Here is a 19,766-nt window from a genome sequence, read left to right as displayed (position 1 = left end):
CAGCCAATCTCATGCTTTTGTCATTTCCCGTATTCATATAAAACATTTTTTATGTGGGTTGACCTACCTTCTCCACAAACAGAATGTAGATTTGTGTCATATTGTGTTCACACATCGCGAAAGGTTCTTTTGCAGAAAGGTTATTAATTAACTCTTTCCATTAGATAGTACTAGATCTAAATTAGCATGTCCTTTAGTTGGCTCCTCAACATACTGCTCTAGAAAATCATCTCTGACACAGTCCAGAAACTGGTCCTCCACAGCTTTAGTTCACAATTGGTTAAAGTCTATACATAGATTAAAGTCTGTGTTGCCTGTACTACATGCTTCCGTCTTGATTAATACCATGCCTCACACTACCAGTACTATTTGGCGGCCTATTAATAACTTGAATCAAAGTCTTACTACCCTTTGTTATTTCTTAGTTCTACTCAAACAAATTCCACGTATTGCTTTCCTGATTTGAGACCCTCGCTTTCCAAAGTACTGATTCCTTCCCTTATTATTAGTGCAACTCTACTCTTTTCCTCCTTGTCTGTCTTTCTTAAAATTTGAATATCTGTGAATATTTGTTTACCAGCCATTAATCAACCATGTTTCTGTAATGGCAATTTGATCAAAACCATTTACCTCTATTTGTGCCTTTGACCTTAGATCATTAACCTTGTTGTGAAAGCTTTGTGTATTCAGATAGTGTTTGTCTTTGAGAACACTGTCTTTTTACATTATTCCACATCCCAGGTATACCTGTACTTGATGCCAGTTTTTTTTTCTTCCGTCTTCAACTTTTCTACTTCCGGATATCCACTTACCTCCTACACACACACACACACACACCTTGGTCTACTGATGAGGTCTCCAGCATCCCAGAAGCCAGTCTTCAACTAATTTTGATTCAATAACAGCTCTTGATATCAAATTTGACCCAGTGAAGTATCAAGGAGCCCTAGCAAACTTGGAATTAGTGGGCATCAGGGGAAACTCTCTGCTGTTGGAGTCATACCTGGCACATTGGAAGATGGTTGTGGTTATTGAAGGAGAAAGTGAGGTCTGCAGATGCTGGAGATCAGAGCTGAAAATGTGTTGCTGGAAAAGCGCAGCAGGTCAGGCATCATCCAGGGAACAGGAGAATCGACGTTTCGGGCATAAGCCCTTCTTCAGGGCTGATTCCTGAAGAAGGGCTTATGCCCGAAACGTCGATTCTCCTGTTCCCTGGATGCTACCTGACCTGCTGTGCTTTTCCAGCAACACATTTTCAGCTGTGGTTATTGAAGGTCAGTCATCTCAGTTCCAGGACATCTCTGCAGGAGTTTCTCAGGGTAGTGCCCTAGTCTCAGTCATCTTCAGCTGCTCAGAAGTGGACATTTTTGCTGATTATACAATGTTCAGTATTACTTCTGACTCCTCAAATATTGAAGCAGTAGGTGCTCAGATGTAGCAAGACCATGACAGCATTGTTTTCTTGCCTCACTATTTTTAAATTGGTACTGCATTGCCATCATACCAGTACTTCCATAATGTTCTTTTGCTTTTGCCATTTCAGCAAAGATACCATCACACAAACATATTCAAAGGGACAATAGCCAAGGACCACCAAGGAGAAAATTACAGCTTTTGGTTGATCTAATTTGATTCAAAAACAGCAAAAAAAAGCCTTTCCCTCCACATTGGCTCAGCTTTATGACAATGAGGTGTAATAGATAGATTGGACATTAATAATGGTGTATGTTGGCACTTCTGATGTGGTCTGCAATGATAGAACCTGTTTAGCACTGGCAGGTTGATTTGTTTCATGAAATCCTGTCATTTATATAATCAATTTAAAAAAAGGAAATTATTTCTTTTGTTAGTATTTCAGTTTTATCCCCGCTTTTATTTTTTTTTACAGGCAATTTATGAAAAATGAGATCTGTCCTAACTTGAAGAAGAGCTCGTGTTCTTTTGAATACCCAGAATTAGACATTTTAGGAAACTATGCAATTATTGTAGAGGCACAGAATGCTCTCGGCAAAGCCTCATCTGATCCTTTAGACCTGGACGTTTGGCATACTTGTAATTATCAATATTTCATTCAACAATCTATGTTGTGCAGTAATTTTCAAAGCCATTGTAAGTGTGAAAGTGTCAGTAAAATGGGGGAAAATAGAACACGCATTTTGTTCCTGAGAACATCCTTCTTTATTGTACGCTTTCCTTTCAAATAGCAATACACATAAGACTATAAGACAAGGAACAGAAAAAGGCCATTCAGCCCACTCCATCTGCTCTGCCATTCAATGAAATTATGACTAATCTGATAACCCTTAATTCTACTTTCCTGCTTTTTCCCCATAACCCTTGATTTCCTTTAGATTAAACATCTGTCTATCTCAAGTTTAAATATATATTTAACAACCTAGCCTTGACATTCCTCTGTAGTAAAGAATTCCGTAGATTTAATATCACCTTACAGAAGAAGTTCCTCCTCATCTCTGTCTTAAATGTGCAACTCCTTATTCTGAGATTATGTCCTTTGGTCCTAGGCTGTCCAACAAGGGGAAACAACCCTTCTACATGTATCCTGTCAATGTCCCTAAGAATCTCATCTGTTTCAATAAGATCACTCCTCATTCTTCTCAATTCCAATAAATACAAGTCCAACCTTATTAATGTCTCCCCATAAGACAGTTCCTCTATACTTGGTGTAGCCAAGTGAACCTTCTTTGGACTGTCTCCAATGGCAGTGTATCTTCCCTTAGAAGGTGCTCAAAACTGTTCACAGTATTCCCGCTGTGGTCTGACTGATGCCTCCTATAGTTTAGCAAAGAACAGTGCGAGTGGCCTGTTCTTCATTCTCAAGGTTGGTTGCGACTCTGCTTCGATGTTCCAAATTGACTGTAAATGTTCTCAATTGTCTGCCTGTGCTCCCAGATAGGGGAAACCAGCCATTCCTTGCCCATAACTGGTAAAAGAGTACAGAGGCAGGGAAATATCAGGGAATCCATTATGTCTCTCTCAAAATTTACTTTTGGTCCTGCCTCCGAATCACATTCCTCAGTAATTCCTCAATAATTTTTCTCAATGTATCCAAGAATATGTTCACTTAAGAATGGCTAATATAGGCCAAGATGAACATGAAGCAATCTCATTGTCATTTGTTTTTTGAAATTTTAATAAATGCAAGATAACTTGACTGATTACTGGTTTATTCTTTAATACAGGGAAAACTGATCCACCTTGGAATGTAACTGTTCACTCTATCCTGGGTCAATCAAGGTCTTTGCTTGTAACATGGTGCAAACCTAAAATGGCACCACCAAACCTTCCATTATACTATGATCTGCAATACCAAAAAGTTGGTACAAACAAATGGATTCAGGTACACAACCATTTGAATCAATTGTAAGCCACTGTTTTGAACTAGCATGCCACCAAAGTGCCAACAAATACATAGTGTTTCAAGTTCTGTGTAATATTTTATCTATGTAACTAATAGTTTGAAATGTATCTTGTTTGTGACAACATTGGACTGTATTTGTCTGCTCACTTAGCCATCTAAATCCCCTTGAAACCTTGATGAATCAAGCTGATAACACACATTCCCATCTAGTTTTGTGTCATCCAAAAAACTTGGGAATATTTCATCTGGCATCCTCATGTATATCAATGATCATGAGTTTGACTTCTAAGTTTTCCTGGAATGTTAAAAGAACTTTGGTCTTTAATGACTAAAACAAAACTAAGATGCTGATCAAAACAGAAAGAACAGATGCTGGAAACCAGAAACAGTGCTGATCCTTGTGACATCCACTAGTCATAACCAGCCAACTGGAGATCTACTCATTTATTCCAAAGCTCAGCTTTCTTTCTGTTAATCAACCCACAATGCAAGGTAACATATTACCCTCTTTGATATGTACTTGAATTTTGTGTGCAACTTATCAAAAGCTTCCTGACCATCCAAATATAAACAGTCTGGTTCTGCTTGTCTATCATCATGCCTTTTAAATACTTTTTCCAAATCCATCACAGCCAACTTGCTTCCAATACTTCTATGGTTCAAGAGTCTAGTTTTAGATTGAATTACATTGTTTTCAAACATAATGGAATAATCCAGCATATTTTGGGTACTCTTTTCTAAACATTATTTTACAAGAGTAATTTGACCCTTTTTATTGTATAAAGCTAGATCTAAAATAGCCTATTCCTTTTTTGGATCCTTAAAATCCTGCTGAAGAAACCATCTTGTACAAATTCCAGAAATCCATCCCCCATCGAATTGGTGCTCATTAGATTTGCTCATTCTATATGTAGATTTAAGTAGTCCATGCTAATTGCAGCACCTCTAACTCAATGATTTATACTGTGTGCTACATTACCACGACTGTTTGGTGAGTTAAAAAAAATGAAATCATCTTTTGATTTAAGATGCTCTCTCACCAATATACAGATCACATCCTAAATTAAAAATACCACCCTAGTTCCTTTCTCTTTTTGTCTGCCCTTCTTAAATATTGAATATCCTTGAATATTCATAGCCTTGGTGACTTTTCAGCCATGTTTCCATAATGGCAACTAGATTATGCTGTTATCTTCTATTTATGCTATCAATTCACCCACCTTGCCTTGAATGCCTCATGAATGTTATTCTGCTTTTGCTCGATTTGATGTTGGTATTTGTTATTGGTGTGTTCCATTTTTACTTCCTACTTTTCTTCTTCCCATTGCCAGTTTTGATTGCCTCATTTCTGAGAAGGGTCATTCAACCCGAAACGTTAACTCTGATTTCTCTTCAGACCTGCTGGCCTTTTCCAGAAATTTCTATTTTTGTCTTTGATTGTCTCATTTCTGTCTTGCCTCTCAGGATCCCAACACCCTGACAGGCCAACTTAAACCATGCCAACAACATGAGCAAATCTTTCAGGGACAGTCATGTAGTGATAATGTTATTGGACTAGTAATCCAGAGGCCAGGCTAATGCTTTGGAGGAATATAAATTCTAATCCCATCATGACATCTAGTGGAATTTAAATTCTATTCATTAATAAAAATCTGGAATATAAACCTCATTTTAGTAATGGTGACCATAAAATTATCACGGACCGTCATAAAAATCCATCTGGCTCCGATTCTTCACAGAAGAAAACCTTTCATTCTTAGTCAGCTAACCCACATTTGACTCTCGATCCACAGTGGCTGATGCATGACAGCACCCTGAAATTGCCTAGCAAGCTACTCAGTTCAAGGGCAATTGGGGATGGTCTCCCCAAACACAGGTTAACAATTTAGTTCTTGATCCATCTTTTTTTTTACAGAAAAGTTATGATTGATGTGACATTTTGCATTCATTGCTGTTTGAATTAAATGCAATTATTTATACATACCAATTACATTTCTTAGGTAAAAGAAGAAACAGCTAGTAACACTTCATTTGTGCTTAAGAACCTCAAACCCTTCACCAACTATACAGTGGCTGTGCGATGCATTGGTAAAGACCAAATTTACTGGAGTCGATGGAGCTCAATGAAAAGTGGAGTAACCCCTGAAGATAGTATGTATTAAAATTTTGCAATATTAATAGAACTTCTGGACTAATAGCTGAATATTTTGGGATGTTTCTCGTCAGGAGGCCAGTGAGCTTTTTCGTTGTATGTTACCACGTGTACCTCATTAACTACAGACCCTGCTGCAACTTTTTTCAACTTGGATTTTTCCACATGCCATTCTCAGAACACCTCACCATTCACTGAGTACATGCTCAAAGACCAGCATCACTTGCACCCATACATCTTTAGAAGGTCACTGTATACCCAGCAATTTGGTGTTGGCCCTCACTGGTAAAGTAACGGTACATTATCCACAAAGCCATGCTGCTCACAGCACATAGCCAACATAGCTGAACTCTCCCACATACAATCCCACTCTCTCACCATAATCACTGTTTATCCACCAGGCCTCATAGTTTACCTGTCCTCAGCTACACCCTGTTTTAAAAACTCCCTCTAAGTCATAGCTATTCTGACTCCAGTACCAAATGTGCAGCCACATCTTGTCCTTGTGCAGTAGAAGATCATTATGTGCAAGCAAGCCATTGGACAATTCCAAACATGAGCTTTAATTGACAGTAGCAAAAATCAAACAAACCAAAATAATCGAGGTTGCATTTTGCCCTGTCGGTGCAATCCAACTGTTGGCAGGATGACCAGTGTGAGTTATACAGTCCATGATGGTCTGCTGCGCCCAGCTCTCACCCACTGGCACTGGATGTCAATCAGGTTGTGTCTAGCTTATGGAGTCTAGTTCAACTCTATCGTGTCCTTATCTCATCATTGCTGCTTTCCCCCGACGCCTCGGAATCTATCATGTCCTCTCATGGCCTCCTCCAATACTGCGGAGCACAGCATTCCAGGATGATGCAGCACACTCTGTATGGGTCATACTGCAGGGGCATCCCAAACCATTCCAAGCAGAAAAACCCCATCTTCAGCAGTTGCTTATTCACTGATGGTTCTGGTTGAGGAATGGGCAATATTGTATCTGTGCTCCACATCAGTCAGGGGCTTGTGCAATGTTGTCCTGAGCCATATTGCAATTGGTAGCCCGGTGTCCCAGTAGCCAGCCTTGTAAGGCACCAAGTACATGGGAGTCCTCCAGAATAAAGGAGTGGTGGCAGCTGCCAGGGTAGTAGGCACACATCTCCAGGAAGTGTAATGGATTGTAAGCCCTCCCTGCTGATGAATTCCATGGTATTGTGACACTGCTCTCTCAGTGCCAAGTGGGTGGGATTGATGGTCCCTGCCTCTGGAGGAATCAGCTATGTTTGTACTGCCCAGGGTCCAGTCTAACCTTGTCATGGGAAAATAACAGGAAAATGAGCCAGTGTGATATTGCATCTATGGCATCGGTCACTGTCTTGATTCATTTATGAGTACAACACAGAGATCCCACTCAGGTCACCCATCACTCACTTAGGTTCTCTCATGTATAGCTTGTTTGATATGTTAATAAGATAGGAAACTAGATTAGTGAGGTGAGTTGCGGCATTAACTGGCAATTTGCCGCTGTCTAGTGCTAATTTCAACTTGCTGCTTGGTAAATCATGCATGATGCAAAGAGGTGAGCGTGAAGTAGCGATGAGCCTCTGCAAACTCCTTACACAATTCTACCACTCAATCCAGCCTAGCCCACATTGCTGTTCTCAGATTGTACCGTATATTGCCAAACAAAGCACAGAACAGGTTGGTGTTGGTTGTCAATGGACTCAACATTGATAAATCAAGCTTTTCACTGCTGTAAGGATATTTTTCCATCTGACATTATTACTCTCTGACCCTTTGCACTAACCTTGATGTACAAAACTTTGAACAGCAACAAAGATATTTCTGTCTCTTCTATGTCTGTCTCTCTGAACCTTTCCACAATTGTCTTTCTTCTCTGAACCCAATGTATTTCACATTATGCTTACTGAAAACAGTTCAGTTTTAGTTTTATATTTGAGATTGCAGCAACATAAGAATCCTTGTTAACACAGCACTCCTGCAGAAATGAGAAAGCATCAATAATGAAGAGAATATGACAAAACATATAGGAGCAGAGTTAGGCCATTCAATCCATCTGGTCTGATCCACCATTTGATCATGGCTGATTATATTTCTCAAGCTCATTCTTCTGCCTTTTCCTTTAACCTTTGATCTCCTTACTAATCAAGAACCTACCTATGAGCATGAACATCTGAAGACTGACTTATTTCAATAAAGTAAGACATGGAATAAGTGGATTGATCAGGATCAAGTTTAATAGAGTTCTGTGTTTATTTTATACTTCCTCTTGTTGTTTGCAGATCCATTAACAGGACCCTCTATTTGGAGAAAAATTAAAAATCTTGATTCTGAGGGAAAGAGAGAAGTGCATGTTCAGTGGAAGGTAGCTTTACAATGTTATGTGATTGTCAAGAGATAAATTTGGACCAACAAATTATATTAACCTTGGGAGAATTGCATTAACTTTGCTTTAAATTTGCAGCCCTCTTTGTTTATCTATCACAGTCTCGTTGTTTGCTTCCTGGTATTCTTTCTGTGGTGGGTTTTCTTTCTGTAAAGATTCCATCCCTCTTCCTTTGCTTCATCTCTGTCACATCTGTCCTGACACTGTCACATTGTGCATAAAAGCTTCTAAAATGTCTTTCTATCAGCTAAGGATTCCACCCTACAATGGTTTGAGGTTAATTCCATCCAATTTTTAGTTCTTCAGATTTCAGTCTCCAGTCCCCCCCCCCCACAGCTCCTTCTGACCCAAAAGAAGTGCGATAATAAACTCTTTGGTAAATAGTGGATGTTGTCAGATCACTTTTTCCTAATATTTTAACCCTAACAAGCCTCTCCCAGTTTTCCCCTGATATCTTGCCAACGATTGATTATGGTGCTCTCTAATATTCTCAATTCTAGTTCTGAGGAAGGGTCACTGGTCCCCAAAACGTTAACTCTGACATCTCTCCACAGATACTGCCAGACCTGCTGAACTTTTCCAGCAACTTCTGTTTTTGTTTCAATTCCAGGAAATTCAGCTTTACTTTGTGAAGAGTCACTGGACTCAAATGTTACCTCTGATTCTGCCAGACCTGCTGAATTTCTCCACAAAGTCCTGTTTTTGTTTGTTTCAGATTGCTACATCCTGCAGTTCTTTATTTTATTTTACTTTGTTTAGTTTCTTCTTTAAGTTAACCCTTGAAGTCCAGGTATCATTTTGGTAAATCTCATTGAACCCCATCTTAGACCAGTGTAGGCATTTTCTAATGAACCTTCTCACAGATGTTATTGCATGTCTCTGAAGCAGGTGGAACTTGAACCTGGGCCTTCTGGCTCAGACGTAGAGGTACAACCACTGTGTGACAAGATCCCTATTCAAGACCAGTATGTCCTTTCAAGGATGTGGTGTCCAAAACAGTTTTCAGTACTCTAGGTGAGGTCTAACCAGCTCCTTGTACAGTTGAAGTAACATTTCTACTCCTTTATATTCAAATCCCTTCTCTTAGCCTCTTTGTTTACTTCCTGCATCTGTTCATTATATTTTAATACCTAGCCCAGCAAATATACTAGTGTCTCCCCTGTTTCTACCCAATCACCATTTAAAAAGTATCCTTTCTATTCCTTTATGGCTCCCAAAGTGGATTGACCCATTCTCTTAATCCATCGCTTTTCCATATATACTGCACACAATACTTATTTTTGTATCATCAACAAATGTGGATATATGACTTTCTATGCCATCATCTAAGTTGTTAATTAATACTGTGAATTGTCAAAGTGAAATGCATATTATTTTAATGTGATTTTCTACCAACTGAGTTACAGTCTTGGCCGCAGAAATGCCATTATGGACAGCTGAAGATGAAATAATTGTGGTTTGATTATGCAAGGTTATTTAGCAATTTTTACTTTCAGTAGGTATCTATTTTAAATTGATCTTCCAGTTAGTATTGTTTGTATCTATGCAAATTCTAGAAGTCAGAATTTATAGTTTTCCCACTATCTTTAATTTTCCAAATTGCGCAAGCATAAGGATATACAAGAAGTGAGAAATGACTCAGAGTTTGTGGGAAAATGGTATTATTTTCAGTTATGTACTACTTGTCAAATTATTAGTATCCACTCTGATCTTGAATATGCACTGATACAAATCTATAAGCCTTACCATGAAAAATAATGGGAAGTGAAATTATTTTCAAAATGACTTGTTATTTTTGATGCAGGCATTAAACAGGTCCAAAGCCAATGGAATCATCGTAGGATACAGAGTCTGGTATGAGAAAAGAAGGGATCGAACAATCATACAACAGTTTAATACAACATCCTTGAACTCGTCTTTCCTCCTGGCCCGTGATGCATACATGATAACTGTAATTGCTTATAACTCAGCTGGTGATTCTCCTGAAGCCACTTTGAAAGTTCCAGCAGTAAACCAAATGGGTATGTTTTACTGTCCTTACTATATAACAATTACTTAACTAAAACCTTTTCAAAGGACCACAGAAGGAATTATTAATATTAATACCTGAAATGTTATGAAAAGCCTTTTTGCTGTGCTTAACTCCAAAGTACTTCTTCCCAATCACCACTTTATAGTCTCCACTAGTCTCTCATCTCAAAATTTTAGATTAAAAAGCTAGACAATTATGCATTCTCCAAAGGATGAGTTGATGTTTTGCAAATGTCAGTCAGATTATGAGCTGATGCACAAACTCAAAGTATCATCTGCTGCCCCTCACTCCAAGTTACTTCATCCCTTTCCCATGTATCTGCTAGAATGAGGCAAAGTCCTGAGTACAGATTCTGGGCCAAATGGGATTTGAACTGAGGCCAATGATATCTCCAGTAAAATGCTAGAATAGACCCCTTCTGCATTGTCAATTATATGGTGTACTCCAACTAATGTTACACATCTCCTAGTGACCAGTTTCAGAGTCATTGGCTGACCTGAATGTACCGTACTGGATAGCAGCTTGCCTCACGCAGTTTTTTGTCAGTAGAAATCAACAAGTAAAATGGTGATATTATTATTCCTGTTTCCTAACAATATAAGACATATTCTTATTAGTTTATTAGGCTTCATGCCGCAATGTGCATTAATGTCTCTGCACCTTTTTATTAAAAGATGATCTTCCAGCTGTTCAAGACATTACAACAACATCACAGAATAACCAACTGCTCATACACTGGAACACTTCAAGGCCACCTGATGATGGATATGTCATTGAATGGTGTTTGATATTGAATGCAAGTCCATGTGCAGGGCCATTACATTGGCAACATGAGCCCAACACTTCCAAAATGGCCTACTTACAGGGTAAGCATTTAGAATAACATCAAAAGAGACTTTCTTTTTTATTCATTCATGGGATGTGGATGTCATTGACCAGGCCAGTATTTATAGCCCATCTGTTATTGAGAGTCAACCACATTGCTGTGCATTTGGATTCATACATGGACCAGACTAGGTAAGGGTGGCATATTTTCTCCACTAAACAACATTAGTAAACTGACAATTTTTCCTGACAATTGGCAAGGGTTTTATGGTCATCTTTCGACTTGTAATCTCTGATTTTAAAAAGTTGAGTTCAAATTTGCCATGACAGGAATTGAACTCAGTCCCCAGAGCATTAGCTGGGTCTCTGGATTAATAGTCAAGAATGTGGTGGTGGAAAAGCACAGCAGGTCAGGCAGCATCCGAGGAGTAGGAGAGTCGAAGTTTTGGGCAAGTGCCCTTGATGAAGGGCTTTTGCCTGAAATGTCGACTCTCCTGTTCCTTGGATGCTGCCTGACCTGCTGTGCTATTCCAGCAACACACTCTCGACTCTAATCTCCAGCATCTGCATTCCTTGCTTTCGCTGTCTGGATTAATAGCCCAGTGTTAATGTCACTAGGCTATCACCTTCCCTGTCTGGGTATTAGTCTACAATGAAATGATCACTGAGGGATTAAAGGAGAGGGACAGTTATTCCTTTCACCCCATTTCCATTTTTATTTCCTGAGGATGTTGACTTCTACTGGGATTGGGCTCCATGGATCATTTGAAATTATACCTTTTTCTGGGTGAGCTGAAATGACCAGTGAGATTCATCAGTAATATTCTCACCCAATAACCACATAACAATCTTTGAGGGTTCTCCAGACTGGCAAGCAGAGCTACTCATCTCAATTTCATCTCATTCTACTCACACCACTTCCATTGTGATGGCCATCAAATATAGAACATAGAACAGTATAGCACAGAACAGGCCTTTCGGCCCTCAATGGTGTGCCAGGGGGATTGCACTCCTCTGTGACCTGACCACCAACTGTACTCCCATTTCCAAGTATGTATGTGCTGCCACCCTAACTTTCTATTGCTTATCAATGTCTTTGCAAATGTTGAATTTAATGTTGAACGTTAGAGAACTCTGGAAAGCTTACCAATAATGTTATTCTAAATAAAGCCACTGGAGTTGTAATAGATATTATACCATCAAGCCAGGGGTCAACTCTGGTTCAATAGAGAGTGCAAGACAGCATGGTAGGTTCAGCATAGAGATCAGAGTGTGCTGGAAAAGCACAGCAGGTCAGGCAGCATCCGAGGAGCAGGAAAATCGACGTTTCGGGCAAAAGCCCTTCATCAGGAATCCATCAGGCATACCTAAGAATGAGCTGTCAAACTGGTGAAGCTACCAAACAGGACTATTTGCATGTCAAACAGCATAAGCAACAAGTGATAGAGCTAAGAGACTTCCACACTAACGGATCAGTTCTAAGCTCTGCAGACCTGCCATATCCAGTTATGAATGGTAGCAGACAGTTAAATAATGCACTGGAGGAGGAGGCTCCACAAATATCCCCATCCTCGATGATGGAGGAGCCCAATACGTCAGTGCCAGAGATAAGGCAGAAGCATTTGCAACAATCTTCAACCAGAAATGCAGAGTAAAAGATGATCCATTCCAGCCTCTTCCAGTGGTCTCCAGCATTACAGATACCAGTCTTCAGCCGCAAAAATGTAAATTTCTGGAGAAACTCAGCAGTGCTGGCAGCATCTGTGGAGAGAAATCAGAGTTAACCTTTCGGGTTGAGTTACGCCCTTTCTCAGGGTAATGTACTAGACTCAGTTTTCAGCAAATTCAATTCACTCCACTTGATATCAAAGGAGTGGAGGTCCAGGATACTGCAAAGGTTACAGGTCTTGATAACATTCTGGCAATGATATTGAAGACTTGTGCTCCGGAACCTGCTTCTCCCCAGCCAAGCTGGTCCACTACAGTTACAACACTGGCATCTGCCCGACAATGTGGAAAATTGCTGAGTTATGGTCTGTACAAGAACAGGAGGACAAATCCAACTCTGCCTATTACCGCCCCATCATTCTACTTTCAATTATCAGTAAAGTGATAGAAGGTGTCATTAACAGGGCTATCAAGCAGCACCTACTCAGCAATAACCTTCTCAGTGACACCTAGTTTGGGTTCTGCAGGCCCTGACCTCATTACAGCCTTAGTTCAAACATGGACAAAAGAGCTCAATTCCAGAGGTGAGAGTGACAGTCCTTGACATCAAGGCCAAATTTGACTGAGTGTGACATCAACAAGCCTTGGCAAAATCGGGGCAAACTCTTTGCTGGTTGGAATCATACCTGACACTTAGGAAGATGGTTGTGGTTTTTGGAGGTCAGTCAACTCAGCTCAAGCAGTTACTCAGGATAGGGTCCTAGGCCCAACCATCTTCAGCTGCTCCATCAATGACCTTCCCTCCATCATAAAGTCAGAGGTGGGGATGTTCACCAGTGATTGCACAGTGTTCAGGACCTTTTGTGACTCCTTAGATACTGAAGGAGTCCATGCTCAAATGCAACAAGATCTGGATGATATCCAGGCTTGGACTGAAAAATGCTAGGCAATGACAATCACCAATAAGAGGCAATTTAATCAGTGCCCCTTGATATTCAATGGTGTTGCCATCACTGAAACCCCCTATCAACATCTAGAGGTCACAATTGAGCAGAAACTCAACTGGACTCACCATATGCACACAGTGGCTACAAGAGCAGGGCAGAGGCAAGGCATACTGCAGTGAGTAACTCACCTGCTGACTCACCAAAGCCTATTCACCATCATAAGTATGATGGCATGCTCCCCAACTACCTGGATGGATGCAGCTCCAACAGCACTCAGGAAGCTTGACACCATCCAAGACAAAATAGCCACTTGATTGGCATAATATGCACAAATATCCACTCCCCCCAGCACTGACATTGTCACAAACCTGGTCCCTTTTTTCTAAAAGCTGTTCCTTTTCTCACGGATACTGTGTCCTTGGTTTTTTTTCAGAGGGATCGTAAACAGCTTCCAGTTCTGATTAGACTGGTTTGGTACAGAGATTGACAGGTATTGAGAGGCCGTTTTGTTTATATGTAAACCGATGAGACTTCAGGCCAAAGTAGTCATGTTTTAGAAGTGACCTGTATAATGAAAGGGGAGTGGTCAGCTCTCTAGCTGAGCAGTTCAGTCCAGAACTAGTTGGAAGTTCAGCAGTGGAGTGTGTGAACTGGCGACAAGAGCTCTCTCTCCTTCTGCCCTTCTAACTTCAACCTGTAGGCATTTGTTCCATTTTTACTGTTTTTTAAGGGGGTTTGCTTATTGAGACTGTGGTGTATATTTGGAACAGCATAATTAAATCAGAGTTCTGTAGGGGTCTTTCTTCTGTTCTTTGTGTTTCATTGTATAATTTTGTGAATAAATTTTTGTCTGTTTTAAAACCTGGTAGTTAATCTAGCTAACTTACTCTGGGTAATTTTCGCTGTACACTTACTGAAACAAATTGCGAAGTTATGGTCTGGGCTGCCTGCTTAAGAATGTTTTGAGTGGTCTGGCCGAGTCCATAACCCACTCAATAGCAACCATGTATACTACCTACAAGATTCACTGCAGAAATTCACTAAGTTCACCTTTCAAACCCATGACCATTTCTTTCTAAAATGAAAAGGACAGTAGATACTCAAGAACACCACCACCTGAAAGTTTCCGTCCAAGCCACTCACCACCTTGACTTGAAAATATATCACCACTTTTTCATTGTCGCTAGGTCAAAATCCTGGAATTCATTCCCTAAGGACATTGTGTGTATAACTGCAGCAAAGGGACAGCAGTGGTTCAAGAAGGCAGCTCACCCCCACTTTCTCAAGGGCAACGCGGAGCGGGCAATAATTACCAGTGACGCCCACATCCCACGAATGAAATAAAAAAAGTCTCCCTTTGATTTTAATTATTATTTTCATAATCACCTTAAGGAGCTGTTTACGCATTTTTTCTCTCAACAGAGAGTTCCCAGCATTGAATTAAATATGTGCCCGAGCTCACCCACTAAGTATGAACAAAGCTAACCCTGCAGAATCAGCTATGTGTAGCCCACTGGCTGAGTTGGTACTAATAACCTGCTGCTAACTGATCAGAAAAAGCAAAGAACTGTGAATGCTGAAATCAGAAAGGCAACAGAAATTGCTGAAAAACTCAGCAGGTTTGGCAGCATTTGTGAAGAAAAGCAGAGTTAACATTTCAGGTCTTTTTTTCCTCTCTCTCTCTCTCTCTCTCTCCCTCTTATGGTCTCCATTAATAGTTATTCATTGTCCCAGGCTGATCTGTACCCATTCCTTTTTTTCTTTCTCTGAGCTCCATCTCCAGCTATTGTTTTTTTTCTTTGCCTCTTCCTCCTAGCTACTATCAGTTCTGAAGAAGGGTTAATAGTTCCAAAACATTAACTGTGCTGCCAGACAAGTTAGGTTTTTCCAACAATTTCAGTTTTTGTTGCTGCTAACTGATGCATAATTGGAAAATCTGTGCTTATGTCTAATTTAGCGGACATCCTCGAAGCACATTTTTATGAGCTTGAACAACTACACCCATTCTTAATGCACATTTAAATAAAATATGAATGTAAAATAATAAAAGTGCTTAAGAAATGTTAGTCTATTTGCAATCGTCTTCCAAACTTGTGGACTTTAAGAGAGTAGAAATTACAGATTACTTTTTGTAGCAGTTTGTTTATTATCAAATCTGAGACCATAGTATTCCCACTTATATACTTTAATGAACATTCTACAATATTTTTAATTGATTAATATAAAACAATGATGATAGTCTACCCAATGTATCTTCTCATCTACATCAGTTTGTTGTAAAACAGGCAGCTACAGCTAGAATTAACTTCTCCTCAGTTGCACGGAGTATAATGATATAAACAATTTAGCAGGGCTGAGATGTCTGTGAAGACTCATAATGAGTCTGCTGATTAATGTCGTTTTGTTTGGAATAGCGACTATCACGAATGTGTGGTTCTAGATTAGTGAGAAGGATCAAGCATTGCATTGCATACACTACTGTAAAGAATGTGACTAGTTAAAGTTTGAGCATGACATCTACATTTTGTTTTTTAATGCTGAAAGTAAACTGCATAAGAATCTTCATGAGATGCACATTTCCCCTTTGTTGATTTTTTTCACAGGAGATTTAGAAAAGTTTAAGCGCTATAACATCTCTGTTTATGCTGTGTACACTGATGGCGCTGGAAATCCATCCTCAATACCGGCATATCTACAGCAAGATAGTAAGTAAATATTCAAGGATTTAACAGCTAATAAGAGACTTTCCAAAGGCCTTGATTTCAGATAGTTTATATAAATTTGATTAAACAGCAGAGAGGAGGCTATATCCTCTATTGCATTGCCAACTTACAAATGCTGCTTGTAAAATTGGCCCTGTTCAAATTTTCTATTTCCTGACCTTAAAAACTGGTTATACTCTAGAAAGTTTAATACCTTTTTTATTTCTGAATAGTTAAAATTATTTATTTTTAATTCTGTCTCCTCGTAATATTATATACAATAGTAATGAGTCCTTGATTAAATAAGAAGTACAATGTTGTATTTATAATGTGGAAATATGACTTTTCTCATTGATTTGTTACTTTACCTGGAGTAGCTATGTAAGTACTGTAGCTATAAGAACAGATCAGAGGCTTGGGATCTTGTGGAGAGTAACTCACCTCCTCCTGACTCCCCAGACTCTGTCTATCATCTAAAAGACACAAGTCAGGAGTGTGTTGGAATACTCCCCAGTTGTCTGGCTGAATGCAGCTCCTACAACATGCTTGACACCATCCAAGTCATAACAGCCCACTAATTGGCACCACGTACCCAAACATTAACTCCGTGCACCACTGATACACAGTAGCTACAATGTGTGCCATCTACAAGATGCATTGGTGTAACTCATCAAGACTCCTTCAACGACACCTTCCAAACCTGTGACTTGTACCAACTGGAAGGACAGGATAGCAGCGACTTGGGAACACCAGTAATTACAAGCTCCCCTTCAAACCACAAATCTTGACTTGGAAATATATCACTGTTCCTTCACTGCCACTGGGTCAAAATCCTGGAACTCCTTCCCCAATTCTTGTTGGACCTACATCAAAAGGACTGTTCAAGAGGGCAGCTCACCACCACCTTCTGCAGGGCAAGTAGTCTAATGAACAAATTTTATTTGCCAACAGTGATGGCATTCTATGAAAGGATTATTTTAAAAATTGCTAATCATATTTGGATCAGCTTCTAACACAAAGAATGCATTCCTTTTAATGGGCAAAGAAATAAAATTCACTTGGAAAAATAACATGACTGACTTATTAGGTCTGATTTTAACTATTAAAACCGATCCACATGAACCGGGTTAAAATTGGGCCCATCTTGTTCTGTAATAGTGGAGGTGATTGCTATATTCATTTAATATGTTCCTGGCAAGTGGGTGGGATAAAAGTAAGTTGAGCCTATATGGTGTTAAGAGGCTGTTGAATGCTGTTTCCTGGAAAATCCCATGGCATTGTCATGTAAAACTAAACTCTGTCTGTGGTGAATACTAGTGAAAATGAGAAGGGTAAAAACATCTCTGATTCTAAATGAATAAATGTTAAGGATTGTTAGTGTTCACTGCTTTCTCAATGAAGATTTTCTTTATCAGTTCCAGAAGTAGGCCCAATTATTGATGCTCCACTTGCGAGAGAAACAGAATGCACAATTAAATGGCATGAAATCCCAGTGGAAAAGAGGCATGGATTCATCACCAATTACACCATTTTTTACAAATCTGCAAAAGGCGAGGCAGGTAAGTGTGCTTTTTCAAGTAGTCTTGTAAACAAATAAATATTAGAGCACAGTCATATCCATATCATTGCTGCAGCAATTGCTCCAGTATTGGCGTGTACATTCACTATCATTTATATGTTTCCTGCATATGAACTATTCTACCCTTCTGTAACTCTCTGGGTACTGGTTAACTTGTTGGCTAATTGGCCTGACCATGGTACAGATGATGTCAACAGCATGGATCTCAATCCCTGTACCAGCAGTGGTAGTTCCTTGTCATGCCCCATGTTGATGCAGTGTGATACCTCTCAAGCTATACAGCCATTTGTCTGTCTGTAACAGAGAGGGATGTTTATGGTCCATTTACCTCAACTAAACCTCTCTTTGTGAGGTTTTTGCAGTGAGTCTGTCCTCTGCTCCCACATATTTTGAGTGCTGGTGTCCACAGATCTAATGAGACAGGCACATAAGGTGGTTAAAAGGCATTTAAGATACACTGCTTAGAGGAGGCATAGAATGCAATAGCAAGGACTTTATGCTGGAACTCTGTATGATGCTAAACCAGCCCAGTTATGGTAATCATCACCACGAAGGATATGATCACACTGGAAAAACAGACAGAGGAATGTTACCAAGGACTGAAGAATTTTAATTGAAGAAAGAATGAAGAGGCTGATGTTGTTTGTTTTGGAACAGAGGAGTCTGAGGGAAGATTTAATTGATATATAAGTAAACTATGAGGAGCTGAGACGGCGTGGATGGAAATGACCGACTTCCCTTAGTAGAGAGGTCATTAACCAAGAGTGGAATTTAAAGGATTAAGGATTAACACAGAAGGAATAAGAAGGAAACAAGGTGAACATTTTGTCACTCAGAATCTGGAGGGCCTAAAACTCACTGACTAAAAGGCTGCTGAGACAGAAACATTTAAAAGTACATGGCAACACTCTTGAAGTGATCTGCACTATAGCACAAGGAACTATAAGTGCTAATGACCTCCTGTGTTGTGATTTTTTTGAATCAATGATCCTACAAATTTGTAAAATGAACACTATATTAAACATTATTGTTGCACACAGAGACGTCTTCACAAAACTCTCTTGGACAAAGGTTTACTGCCTTCTAATAATGTTTTCCATTATTTCGCAGGTGTAACAGTGAATTCAACAGTCCATGAATATACACTGAAATCTCTGCAAAAGAATACTGATTACACATTTTATGTTATGGCATCCACAGTGAAGGGAGGCATGAACAGCACGTTGAATTCCTTTACAACAAATGCTCTTGGTCAGTGAAGAAAACTTCAAAAAAGTTCGATGTTCCTTTATTCCTGGGTTGTGTTTGTGTCAAGGACTGAAACCAGCTGTGGTGTTCCCCTGCCAAGCCAACTTTCCTGACCTACAAAGCTAACAACTCATCCCTAATCGGCCTATGTGCTAGGGCTGACTTTAAAGTGATAGAGCTTGTGTTCCCTGTGATTTCTTGGGTCTCATTCCCTTTATTCCCTTATTGAAGGGAATGGTGCATGTTTGTGACAGAAGAGGTGAATTTCAGATTTTATCAGTGTGAAATTGCCATCTGGAAATGGAACTGAACAGAGCCTTTTTGCATAAAAAAGGTACCAGTCCTGTTTCCACACACCACCTTAAATTGAGGACCCATTTCTAATTACAATCCACAAAGCAGACTAATGCATTTCTAACTTCTTTAAAAATATTACATTTCATTATATTTGTAGTCATTTGACTGAGAATTTATGCATATTCAGTTATGACAGTGTTCTGCAGATGTTGCAAGATTCAAACACTATTTCAAAATAATTGACATTCCCATGAGATCAAGTGTTTTATGAGTTTAGCAAATGGAACATACAAACACACAAATTAGGAGCAAGAGTAGGCCGCTTGCTCCACCATTCAACAGGATCATAGCCGATCTGATTCGAGATCCACATTCCTGCTTTACCAAAAGAACCTTTCATCCCCTTGCTTATTAAGATTCAAAGACTCTAATTTCACCTTATTTATCGAGGAAAAGAGTTCCAAGCATTCATGCCCCTTTGTGAGACGAAGGTTTCTGCTAATCTCTATTTTTAAACAATGACCACAAATGGAAAAATCATTTCC

The 19,766-nt window shown here is 39.5% G+C and overlaps 1 protein-coding gene across 9 annotated transcripts in view; it reads left to right on the top strand.

The window, feature by feature from the left end:
• The window catches only part of LOC122549289 (interleukin-6 receptor subunit beta-like), a 95,883-nt gene that overhangs the window by 52,952 nt on the left and 23,165 nt on the right, over positions 1-19,766 (top strand). For all 9 annotated transcript variants that reach the window (XM_087989024.1, XM_087989003.1, XM_087989009.1 and 6 more), the window contains 9 exons: positions 1,889-2,052; positions 3,201-3,358; positions 5,380-5,530; positions 7,820-7,902; positions 9,728-9,944; positions 10,630-10,821; positions 15,999-16,100; positions 17,513-17,656; positions 18,787-18,927. In XM_087989024.1, the coding sequence (XP_087845150.1) occupies positions 1,889-2,052; positions 3,201-3,358; positions 5,380-5,530; positions 7,820-7,902; positions 9,728-9,944; positions 10,630-10,821; positions 15,999-16,100; positions 17,513-17,656; positions 18,787-18,927 (1,352 nt within the window). The remainder of the gene's footprint in view (positions 1-1,888; positions 2,053-3,200; positions 3,359-5,379; positions 5,531-7,819; positions 7,903-9,727; positions 9,945-10,629; positions 10,822-15,998; positions 16,101-17,512; positions 17,657-18,786; positions 18,928-19,766) is intronic.

Source organism: Chiloscyllium plagiosum, unplaced genomic scaffold, assembly GCF_037043375.1.
Source record: "Chiloscyllium plagiosum isolate Xiang-an unplaced genomic scaffold, Cpla_swu_hap1 HiC_scaffold_1, whole genome shotgun sequence".
Classification (NCBI taxonomy): domain Eukaryota; kingdom Metazoa; phylum Chordata; class Chondrichthyes; order Orectolobiformes; family Hemiscylliidae; genus Chiloscyllium; species Chiloscyllium plagiosum.
Note: the sequence above shows the minus strand (reverse complement) of the source record. Positions and strands in the feature narration are given on the sequence as shown.